Source organism: Microcaecilia unicolor, chromosome 4, assembly GCF_901765095.1.
Source record: "Microcaecilia unicolor chromosome 4, aMicUni1.1, whole genome shotgun sequence".
NCBI lineage: Eukaryota > Metazoa > Chordata > Amphibia > Gymnophiona > Siphonopidae > Microcaecilia > Microcaecilia unicolor.
The window spans coordinates 308,506,014-308,518,755 of NC_044034.1; the positions used below are offsets into that span (position 1 = coordinate 308,506,014).

General features: G+C 42.4%; 1 protein-coding gene across 2 annotated transcripts in view; it reads left to right on the forward strand.

Annotated features, from left to right (window-relative positions):
• Nucleotides 1-12,742, forward strand: part of LOC115469316 (zinc metalloproteinase-disintegrin-like NaMP) — a 126,444-nt gene that overhangs the window by 81,410 nt on the left and 32,292 nt on the right. For both annotated transcript variants that reach the window (XM_030201822.1, XM_030201823.1), the window contains exons 16-18: nucleotides 1,544-1,700; nucleotides 5,856-5,936; nucleotides 9,395-9,470. In XM_030201822.1, the coding sequence (XP_030057682.1) occupies nucleotides 1,544-1,700; nucleotides 5,856-5,936; nucleotides 9,395-9,470 (314 nt within the window). The remainder of the gene's footprint in view (nucleotides 1-1,543; nucleotides 1,701-5,855; nucleotides 5,937-9,394; nucleotides 9,471-12,742) is intronic.

The window sequence follows — 12,742 nt, forward strand, 5'->3', positions numbered from 1 at the left end:
GTATGGGGATAGATTTAAAAGATCTCAATAGGTATACTTTGGAGGAAAGGCAAGAGATAGAGATATGATGGAGACATTTAAATACTTCTCTATGCAAAGGGTGGTGAATGCATGGAACAGCCTCCTGGTGGAGATGGTGGAGGTGAAGACTGTATTGGACTTAAAGAAAGCTTGCAACTAGCACATGGAATCTCTAAGGAAGAGGAAGGGTTGGTAGACAGCTTGGATAGGCCATACGGTTTTTATTTGCCAACATTTTCTCTGTTTCTTTGTGAAAAAATCATGTGCAAACTGCTTAGCATGCTTTATTAAAAAGTTTCCTAAGTTATTTTCATCCATGAAGTGATGCAAGAGGAAAAACCAAAAACTTTAATAATGACTGATGAAACAAGATAATGAAAAGTACAGACAAGATAGCGCAGTATTAGCCTTCAGGACTCTTTACAACAGGCTATAGGGGGAAGAGGAAAGAAAGAAGATTATAACCGAGGGGCCGATGCACAAAGGTTGCTCTTGAATATGGCATCCACAAGTGAACTTACCGACTCCCAAACAGCAACCGATGCACAAATGGGATGGCATGCTAATGAGATGCATGGAAATTCTGTGAGGTAAAGTGCCTAGTACATGTGCAGAACAGGATCCCAAGTAGTTTCCAGGATCAGATGGGGGGAGGGGAGAGCGCCTGTGCTCATGAAACAAGCTCACTTTCATCTTCAGAACAAGAGCTATCTTCATCTTCGGGACAGAGCTCCCCTTCATCTTTGGGACAAAAACTCAGAGCTCCTGCTCAGAAAATTAATAGAGTTCCAGGGTCCAGAGTTTGCTCTCCCCCCCCCCCCCTTTTGTAATAAAGGTCAGAAGAGCACAAGAAGGACAGGAGGGCTCCCTGCACCAGACCGGGGGATGATCAGGAGGCAAAGGCTGAAGGGAGAAGGGAATTGGACAGGGGGTCAGTCCCAGAGTTGCCAGCATGGATGAGAAGGGCTGAACTGACCTGCCAGACAATCTAGCACATTAAAGGTAGGCGCTTCTTTCTTTGCATCACATGGAATGTGCATTTTAATACTAATGAACTTGTTGTAATACATTTGCATAGGGTTATCGGTAGCTGCGATGGCGAACAGTAAAAAGGGATGCAGAACCCCTTTGTGCATTAGACACTAAAAACATTTGCTTTAGACTAGCTACAACCAGACTGAAGCAAACGTTGCAAGCATGGTAAACTTTGTGCATTGGGCCCTGAGTTTGAGTCATTTTGCCTAAGTTATGGAAAATAGATAAACTCTGATTTACCGAAAAGAATGGTCAGAAGTAGCACCTTAGTTTCAGTAAGCCATGACAACTTGAAGATGTGACAGAAGATAACTCCACACTTGTCATATTTCTTACATACTTCCTCTTAACACCACTGCTTGCCTTGCTAGAGACAAGTGGTTGGGCATGATGACCCAGTTGACAGTTCTTTTCTTCTTAGATTTACCAGTTCTGTCACTATACCATAATCAAAGCTGTATACTCCTTTCCTTCCTCAACAATATAGTGATATCCTCTGTGGTGTGCTGTACTGCACTGGTGGTTCCGACATGCCCCGTGTATATGCATCCATGGTGTCATTCCACGACTGCAAAGGTGTAATCAATGGTCAACCAGAAACTGTGGGGATGGTGGAAAATGGAACAAAATGTGGAAGTGGAAAGGTGAGCTCCCTCAATATTTGCAAGGTTTGTTGCTTTGGAAACCCACGAATAATAGACTATGTGTTTCCTATGGACAGCTTAATCACCCAGGAATTACATTCAGAATACAGCGCTGATTAATAGCCACAGAAATTTACTCTACAAGGATGGGTTAATGATGTATTACATTTTCTTATGGTGAACAATGTGTTTGTAGTATTTGATGTAAATCAGTTTAAAACCTAGATCTACTCATATTTACTACGATCAGTTCCATATCCATTTTCATAATGGGGGCATCTTTGATGCAGCAACCACTCTCCTCTCTTCTTTCAAATGTTTTGTTATTCTTGAACAAATCTGTCCATTTTTATTCCCTCTAATCATTAGTATGGGTGGTCTAGCTTGTCCTAGGTTTTTATGTTTTACGTAGTGCATCCACAGCATCAAGCTCAAACCACTATACCTTTCTTCTAATAATTGTGTAAAGGTTCATATTTGATGACTCCATGCCGAATTAGATCTTTCAACACTTTCATTGTGCTAAAGATCTCTAAAAATATGGCTTCTCCTTTCTACTCTTGCCTCCATGACCCCTATGTGGGTCATCTCCCTCCCCTCCCTCCTTTTACTCTTCAAAGCTCTCTTTACTTCATTTGGTTGATGCCAGGTTTTCGTCTGGCAGATATCCTCAGGTTGTAGCAGCAGCAGGAGGAGGAAGAATTAGGTTGGGGTCTGTAAGCTAACAAGCACTCATAGACTTTGCAATGGCCTTATCCCTTCCTCCACATGGACTTGCTGTTACCACACAATCCCAAGCAAAGGTCAGGACTGGCTTATGGAACCCATGATTATTTTTCTTCTTACTGCTGTCACCACCATCAGAAGATTTCTACCCACCAGCCCTGATTTTGGCTGGTGAATGTGGCTTGTAAGAAATGTAAAAAGATATAAAGTCATCAAAGACTCACCTCCTGTACTTTTCCACATTCACCAGCCAAAATCACCACCCCTCAAATTCTATAAAAGTCACTAAAAATTATGTATGCAAATTTGGCCATGTACCCAATTTGCACATGCAATGTAATTGAATAATGAGATAATGAGAACCGATAATTTGCTTCTTAGCAAGCAATTATTGGTGCTAATTGGATTTAATTAAAAGTTATACGCACAAATGGGGGCGCAGTCATGGGAGGGTCATGGGTGGATCGTGGGCATTCCCATAATTTATATATGTTGTTATAGAATAACAGGGATCTGTGCCTAATTTACGCATGGGGATTTACACCAAGGTTTTGTTGGTGTAAATGGTCGTGCCTAAATGTAGTTGCTGCTCCCAGTTCTAAGTGCTATTCTACAAACGGCGCCTAACTTTAAGCACTTTTTTCAGCACCAAATTTTTTTAGGCACCAATTATAGAGAATTTAGTCCCATGTGTAGTTGCACAGGTGACACCATCCAAAAACCAGCCCTGGTATTGATTCAGTTTTCCTAGTGAATGTCCAGGTCCATAGACAATAATTGCCATAACAGAAACACTTTGAAAAATTTTAATGTGTGGATGGGAGGGGTTCTGAGGCTTTTTCCGCCACAGTCACTATGCCCACATTAGCCCTCTCCTTACGTCACTTCACTGGCTCCCTATCCGTTTCCATATTCAGTTCAAACTTCTCCTATTGACCTATAAGTGCATTCATTCTGCTGCTCCCCAGTACCTCTCCACTCTTGTCTCCCCCTTTGTTCCCCCTCGAGTACTCCGTTCTGTAGATAAATCTCTCTTATCAATCCCTTTCTCCTCTACTGCTAATTCAAGACTCCGTTCCTTTTGTCTCGCTGCACCTCACACCTGGAATAGACTTCCCGAGCCTGTACGTCTAGCTCCTTCTTTAGCTGTTTTCAAGTCCAAACTCAAAACCCACCTCTTTACCACTGCTTTTGACTCCTAACTCACTTACCCTGTCCTTTATCCTCACCTCTTTATTCCCTTACCCCCTTAATTGTTCTTTCTCTTTACCTGTCTTATCTAGATTGTAAGCTCTTTGAGCAGGGACTGTCTTCTGTGTATAGTGTACAGCGCTGCGTATGCCTTGTAGCGCTATAGAAATGATAAGTAGATAGATAGAGAGAGGTTTTTCCTCCTGCAGAAAGTGTTCTCCGGAGTTCTTCATATTTGATTTCATCAGTTTGAAGTACTAATAGTCTTAATTGAGAAAGAGTATTGTGTAGAAGAAATCCTACGTCTTTCATCCTCTATATTTTTGGAGTATAACAGAAACATAGAACAGATGGATCTACTTGATCTAACCCAGCTTTTTAGTTCTTATACCTTTGAACATAACCATTTATGTCATCAAGGTAACACCACAGTCACATATGCATTCCTTCTCCCTACCACACAAAGAAATTAAGCACATTCTCCCTAATTCTATAAAAGTTGCTAAAATTTGCACACACACATTTGGGTACATGCCCAATTTGTAAGCACAATTTAATTGAATAACAAGCTAATTAGTACTAATTGGCTTATTAGCAAGGAATTGGCACTAATTAGATTTAATTAGAATATACGTGCATACATTTTACACGCGAGTTCAAAAAGGGGGCGTGGAAATGGGAGAGTCATGGGTGGAACAGGGGCGTTCCTAAAATTAATGTGTGTAGTTATAGAATAAGGAGGAAGCACACCTAATTTAGGGGCCCTTTTATAAAGGCACACCAAAACGTGGCCTCCAGTAGCATGGGCACGTGTATTGGACGCGTGCTGGACCATTTCTCAAGCATATCTGGAAAAAAGGTTTTTTGGAGGGGAGACGGGAAATGGACATGCAGGAAAATGAAAAGCAGCGTGCATCTATTTACAGCCTGAGCCCTTAATGCCACCCACTGACTTAGCGGTAAGGACTCATGCATTACCCATGTGATAACTGTCCAGCACATGCCAACTGCCAATTTACTGCCAGGAAAGCACCACATGGTAGAAAATAGAAAATATTTTCTACTGCGTCTTTTCAGTGCATGCCAAACTCAGAATTATAGCCATCCGGGTGGTAATACTGATTTGACACGTGCTGCATGTGCGTAGGTCCTTATGCCCCTTAGGCACATACATTTGCACCACATTTCAGTTGGTGCAAATGGCCGTGCCTAAAGTTAGGTGTGATTCCAGGGCATAAGTGCTATTCTATAAATCACACCTAACTTTAAGCACAGCTTATAGAATAGTGCATTTTTGGTGCTGAAAATTAGTGTCATACATAGAATTCACCCCATTGTGCTGTATTGTAGTGATGAGCCCAAATTGCCCTTCGTGTATGTAGAAAAACTCTAACAACTACAGGAGAATACAAACTCTATAAAGAATATTCCAACCTGATAAGAGGAGTTTGATTAATATATGTAAAGTTAGTTTGGAGGTGTCCCTTTAAATTGATGGAAAAAATTTCCAACCCATATAGGAAATATATATCTCACAAATGGAACCTCAAACCTTCTGACAAGGAACAATACCAAAGTATTAACAATGCCTTGTATAAACAGGAGTAGGTTAATATCATAGGTTCCTATTTAAGGAGGAAAAAGAGAAAAAAACCCAGACGCAAAAACTCATACTACATGAGAAAAACGTATGGGATGAAAAACTGTCTTTCCCTCTTAAAAATATAAATTAAACGGACACCAAAAACCAAACTGCCCAAAACTGACCCCAGCCAGAAAAAGAGACTACCTAAAAGAGCCCCCTGCTCAGTTTCCCTCTTGCCTCACTCAAGTTTCCAGAGTTTCAATATTTTATGTCATCGCCCCTGACTACTTTGTTTTCATCTATTTCTTTTGCCCTCTATCGTGCCCTCCTAGTTTGCTACCAGAACCTTGGAATACATGACCAATATATTTCATTTTAATTGGCACTTTTACACATGAATAAAGACAAAGCTATGGAGATGCAAGACCACTAGGGAAAGCTTGTAAGAAATGTAAAAAGATATAAAGTATTCAAAGACTCACCTCTTGTACTTTTCCACATTCACATACAGGCAAGAGTTCCATTCTGAACTCTAGTAATTCAGATGGCTAGCTTCGTATGAGGTTAATAATTACATATGAACTGATTGTACTTCAGAACATATTTAAGGGGAAAATGTGAAAAAGAAATTGTACTTGTTTCCTGGCTTATAGGTGTGCAACTCCGGGAGATGTGTCGATATTGAAACTGCTTACAGAACAGCAAATTGTGCAGCCAAGTGCAAGGGACATGCGGTAAGATCTGTGTGTTTTGACCTTCTTGAGAGCTTATAATAGTTAAGAGAGCCACACGTGGTGTATTTAAGGGAATGGATAGAAGGAACTGGGCCTTTAAGAGATTATCATAGTGTCTAGACAGATTTGAGGTGGCGATAAGGGCTCCCGCACTAACCCGGCTGTAACTGGGCAGTATGTGGTGATGCCCGATTACCGCCAGCTTACCACCATGCAAGCCATTTTCGGAGGTTTTCTTTTTCCCCTGGAAATGGCATGCACTCAGGGCGGGACTACCACTGGCAGCCACGTTGGGCTTACCACTGCTGCGTAAAAGGGCCCCTAAATTCTATAAAAAGTGCTTAATGCTATCCTATAAACGACGCTTAAAGTTAGGTGCCATTTATAGAATAGCACTTAGCACTAGGAACCGCAACTACATTTAGGTGCAAACATTTACAGTAGTGAAACCTTGGTGTAAACCTCTATGCTTAAATTAGGCATGGATTCCCATTATTCTACAACTCTCATAAATTGTAGGAACTCCCCCCGATCCACCCATGACCCTCCCATGGCCATGCCCCCTTTTTGGACCCATGCATAAAATTTACGCACGGATTCCGAGCCTAAATTTACACAAGTACATTTTAATTAAATCCAATTAGCACCAATAATTGTTAAAAAGCCAATTATTGGCACTAATTGTCTCATTATTCAATTAAATTGATGGAAATTGGATGTATGCCCAAATTTGCATGTGTAATTTTTAATGTTTTTTATTGAATTTGGGGGTAAAAGAGCGTAATAGCATAGGGTATAAGTAGAGATGGAACATATAGACAGATAAGAGAAAGTAACAAGTGTTAGATAAAAAATAAAGGTGATTGTCAGAATGACAAATTTGCACACGAGTCAGAAAATGTGCAGGAAAATAATTTCAGCTAGAGAAAAAGTGGATAAGCAAGTCTTGCTACACAGTATGTGTATCCAGTGTTAGTCCTTGTGTATTTAACTAGGTATTTAATTGTACCTTCCATTAAAGGCTTAGGGAAAGAGTAATGCTTTCATCTGCTTCCTTAATGCAAGCCTTTCTGGCAGTGCATTCCAGAATGTGGGGGCTTCTTTCATTGGGGGATGACACTATGAATGATTTCCTTTGAAGAGGGTGTGGTTAGGGTTATTCTTTGGCAGGACTTTAGTGACCTTGGAGGTGCACAGAGGAAGATCTTGTTCAAGTATTCTGCCCCATTTCCTTGAATATCAGATATAGGGGGTAATTCTCTAACTTAGGCACTCCAGTGCTTCATGGGGTTCACTTATTCTATGATGGTATCTGGGCACCTAGATTCCATGATAGAATACTAGCATAAACCTACATTGGTACACCTAAAGTTATGTGTGCCCTCTTATGCCAGCTCAATGGCAGGCTTAAATGGACATACCTAATATGGCATGTACTTACAGTATTCTGTAAGTATGCGAGTTACGCCTCTCCTGTTCTACTATTACTACTACTACTACTACTTCTCATTTCTATAGTTCTGCTAGTTGTATACAGTGCTGTATACTGATCATGTAAGAGATGGTCACTGCTTGACAGAGCTTACAACTAATCAAGATAGACAAACAGGACAAATAAGGGATAAGGGAATTATTTAAAGTGGGAATGATAAAATAGACATAGGTACTGAACAAGTGAATAGGAGTTAGAAATTAAAAGCAGGGCTTTTAGCCTAGATTTGAAGACGGCCAGAACTGGAGCTTGACATGGAGGGGCATAATTGAACGGGACGCCCAAGTTTTCCTGAAGGCGTCCTCACAGGACGTCCTCGCGAAGGGGTGGGGAAACCTGTATTATCGAAACAAGATGGGCATCCATCTTTCATTTCGATAATACAGTCGGGGACGCCCAAATCTCAACATTTAGGTCAACCTTAGAGATGGTCAATCTTAGAGATGGTCGTCTCCGGTTTTCGGCGATAATGGAAACCGAGAGCGCCCGTCTCAAAAACGACCAAATCCAAGCCCTTTGGTTGTGGGAGGAGCCAGAATTCGTAGTGCACTGGTCCCCCTGACATGCCAGGACACCAACAGGGCACCCTAGGGGGCACTGCAGTGGACTTCAAATTGCTCCCAGGTGCATAGCTCCAGTACCTTGGGTGCTGATCCCCCAAAACCCACTACCCACTACTGTACAACACTACCATAGTCCTAAGGGGTGAAGGGGGCACCTACATGTGGGTACAGTGGGTTTGTGGTGGGTTTTGAAGGGCTCACATTTACCAACACAAGTGTAACATGTAGGGGGGGATGGGCCTGGGTGCACCTGACTAAAGTGCACTGCACCCACTAAAACTGCTCCAGGGACCTGCATTCTGCTGTCAGGGAGCTGGGTATGACATTTGAGGCTGACAAAAAATATTTTAAAAGTTTTTTTATGGTGGGAGGAGGTAAGTGACCACTGGGGGAGTAAGGGGAGGTCATCCCCGATTTCCTCCGGTGGTCATCTGGTCAGTTCGGGCACCTTTTTGAGGCTTGGTCGCAAGAAAAAATGGACCAAGTAAAGTCGGCCAAGTGCTCATCAGGGATGCCCTTTTTTCCATTATCGGCCGAGGACACCCATGTGTTAAGCATGCCCCAGTCCCGCCTTCGCTATGCTTCCGACACGCTCCCATGAACTTTGGTCGTCCCCGCAACGGAAAGCAATTGAGGACACCCAAAATCGGCTTTCGATTATGCCGATTTGGGCGACCCTGGGAAAAGGATGCCCATCTTGCAATTTGTGTCGAAAGATGGGCGCCCTTCTCTTTCGAAAATAAGCCTGATGATGACGACTCAGGAAGTCTATTCCAGGCATATGATACAGCAAGATAAAAGGAACGGAGTCTGGAGCTGGCAGTGGAGGAGAAGGGTACAAATAAGATAGATTTACCCAGTGCAAGTACATACTATAGCACTTATACACACCCTTAAAGAATATCCAGCCTAGGGAGAATTGTCCTCTCTATCTCATAGGTCAAGTCAGCCATTCCAAGAGGCAGATCCTTTTCCTGCTCCCTCAGAGCTCTCCTAGTTCCCTTCAGCCCATATCACATCACCCTTACACCTCAAACTCCTCTAATTTCCAACCTCAACATACTGGACCTTATATAGTTCTTTCCAAATCCTAAAAGAATACACCCACTGCACAGTGGTGAACATGAAGACCTATCCTCCCTTGCATCATCTTAGCACAAAAAACACTTAGGAGCAAAGACTACACATAAAAAGAAGAAGAGAAGGGGGGAAAAGTTGTCTGAGACCTGATTTTCTGTTGGACAAAAGTTGGAAGACAACTGCTGTAAATAGAAATGATCTGATTATTAGAATTATGTATACATTAGGGTTTTAAAAACAATAGAATTGTCATCTGTACTGATAAAATTTACACATGCCCAGTGCTTGAGACGGAGAAATAACAAACAATGTTGATTTGTTAGGTGTGTGACCATGAACTGAAATGCCAGTGTGAAGAAGGCTGGGCTCCACCAAACTGTGACAGTGCTTCTGGAGCAAGTAAGTACAGAGTGATGTCTTTCCATGGTAATGGAGTTTAGTGGTGGCAGAACAACTAACATTTCACATCTATCGACTTAATGGCAGTGCAGTGATTCTAGCTCTCTAATGTCTGGATTGGCTGGGATTCAGTTGCCATGGAGACAGAGGTCACTAGGGAGGGGGAGTCCCAGTCATTGCACTACTGCGACATCTAGTGGCCAGATTCAGGGCTCATGATTGCAGCATTCAGAGTTAAAATATGCCTAACTGGTTTCGCAGCCAAAAAACATCACTGCAATAATTGGTTTAAAGCAAGTTGGGTGGTGCTACAAAAGAGGATTAAAATTCCCACGTAATTGCAAATAGTGCCAGATAGCAACCTTGGTTTCAATAAACATCTGTGCCTGCAAATTCCAGCATATTCATATTCTTATAGGCCACAGCTTTACATGTAAGTTGCATAAAACTATGTGCCTTTTGTCATCACTCATACTTTTAAGCACATAACCCATGGGGTAATTTTACAAGAGGCCTTTTATAAGCATTAAACAGGGTTTAGGAATGATAAATCTTCTATAACAGGGGTTCTCAACCCAGTCCTTGAGACATACCTAGCCAGTCAGGATTTCAGGATATCCACAATGAATACGCATGAGAGAAATTTGCATGCACTGCCTCCATTGTATGCAAATCTGTCTCATGCATTTTCATTGTGGATAGCCTGAAAACTTGACTAGTTAGGTGTTTCCCCGAGAACTGGGTTGAGAACCCCTGTTCTATAAAATTACCCCTTACAGACCTGATACAAATGACTGCCTCAGATTACCATGGCTTTATAGGTCTGCACAATACCTTATTCTATCTGACTTTGAGAGCCAGTTGGAGCACAGGAAGAAAAAGCGAGAGAGAGAGAGAAAGGTGGCAAGCCTGAAGCACATCAGGACAAAAAGGTTTTTTAAAACAACGGAGAAAAGGATTTTGTCCCAGGTGAAGCCCTGCATGTTGATTAAAGAAAGAGCAATGGGGTTGAATGACTAGAGAGGAGTCCCCATTAACCGCCATATCTACCGCCTCCCCAGCTGTGCTGCATGACTGTGCAGACATTGAGTAGAGCCCTAAACCTTGATATTGCTAGGACCCTGTGGAAATTGGAGTGAGAATGTGGTGATTTTAAACTACACTTCATTTGCCACACTTGCCACACTTTTGTGGAACTTTATACCACCTCTGTAATTAAACTGATGGCAATATCAGCTCTTAACCAATATTTCTTTTTGCAATACTCAACTGGCAATCTGTCTACTTTCAAAGGGGCCCAATTAGGCATGTTGTAACTGAACTGAAAAGAAGAGCTAGACAGTCTGTTGGTACAAAGGATTCATGGGAAGAGTGACATTATCAACCTTGAGATTTCAAAAGTCAGTTTGAGAAGAGAATTGTGATTACTAACTTATCTTTGATATGTGGAAATAAGGTCAACAACTAAGTTGTAGGTGATACCTGTTAATCTTTATAGACATAATATAAACTAAAAAGCTGAGGCCATGATGATCAATTCCCTGCACTGTTCCAAGACAGCACCCTAAAGTTAGTGCCGCAACAGCACAGGGAATTGACTCCCCAATTATCAGTGCTAATAAAATGCTAATTTAGGCACTGGACAAGGAAGGGTGCCATCATTTTGGAGGCAGCACTGGAAGAGGAGGGAGTGCTATTGCCTCCTCCATCACACAAGGAGGTATGGGGGGAGGGGTCACTAGACCACCAGGATGGCCAGGGGTGGGGTATGTAGCCCACTAGGCCACCAGGGAGTTTTTTGGGATGTCGGGGGGGATTAGGGGGGCTGGAGGTCCACCAGACCTTCAGCCCCCCATGTCACTTTCCAGGTGGTGTGGGGGCTTGGGGAGCACTAGGCCACCAAGGCCTTAGCAATTGGGGAGTCCAGGGATCCACTGGACTGATGGTGGCAGCCTGGGCTGCCTAGCATGGATGGGATGGGGGAGAAAAAGAGCCTTAACCCTAATGCCAGCTCCGAACTGTCATAGGGTTAAGGTGCTATTCGGCCCATACGATCAGAGCAGAGTGCTCTGATCATACGGGCTGAATACTGGAGAGCTCATGTAAATATAATTTAAATGAACTCTGTGGTATTCCCTATGCGCTTGTGCCCGATGCCCTCTCATCATGGGCACTGTGTAAATGCAGGTGCTAGTCCATCCCTAGTGGCCTCTAGCACCTGCATTTTCTTTTGATTAACGGGCCTGAATGACAGCTCCTTAGGTCAACATTTCTCAAAGGAAGATGACGCCTCAATAGCCATACAAGAAACGCCAGGAGCAGACAGGAATAGAAAATCTGAGAAATTAGAATGATCAAACACTTTACCCCAGAATCTGTATAGGTCCCCCAAATTTGGGCGTGGATCCCAATATGCACATAAACTAATTAATTAATTAGACACCAATAATCAATAATTGGTGTTAACAAGCACTTCATTGGCAGTAAGTTGGAGTTATGCATGGATCTGCCCTATGCCCTGTCCTATAACATTTACTCCTAAATTTCATACCGCCCGAAATTCAAACAAAAATGACAGCTAAAAAGCAGCTATCCGTAAGTATTCAGTGCTGGATAGCCAGTATCAAGCACTGAATATCGCTGCTTAGCAGCTTAAAGATAGCTGGTTATAAGAGCAACCAAGTTTGGCAGCCAAATAGGTGGAATAACTTTTGTCTGTCTCACTTTAAGCAGCCAGCACTGAATATTAGTGCAGCCAGTTGAAATCGGACCGGCCAAAGTTAAACCGGTCACTGGAAATGGAGACAGCCCAGCTATCTCCCGCAGTCTGAATATCGGGGCCAAAGTATGCAACTCAAAAAGGGTGTAGCCATGGGAGGCACATAGATGAGGGGTATTCCCAGAAATTAGGTGCAATATTATAGAATACCAAGATTTGCGCACCTAACTGTCTTCAGTTGGTCTTGAGCATTTACACCAGCTTTCAACAGGCATAAGTGCCCGCACCAAAATTAGGCACAGCACAGACTGCCCTTTACAGAATATTTAGTGTGGATCGTAATGGTGCCTAACTTTGGGTATGATTCACTGAACCTGGCCCTTTGAGACTAACACAAGATGTGCATTCATGTCTTTGACATTTCCCTTGCCATTGTGTGTGTGTGTGTGTGTGGCAGGCACTCTTCTCAGTGTACACAATATTGAAAAATAATGTGCATTCTTTTGGAAGAGTATGCATTACTAATGACATTTCTTCCAAAACCAAATAATAA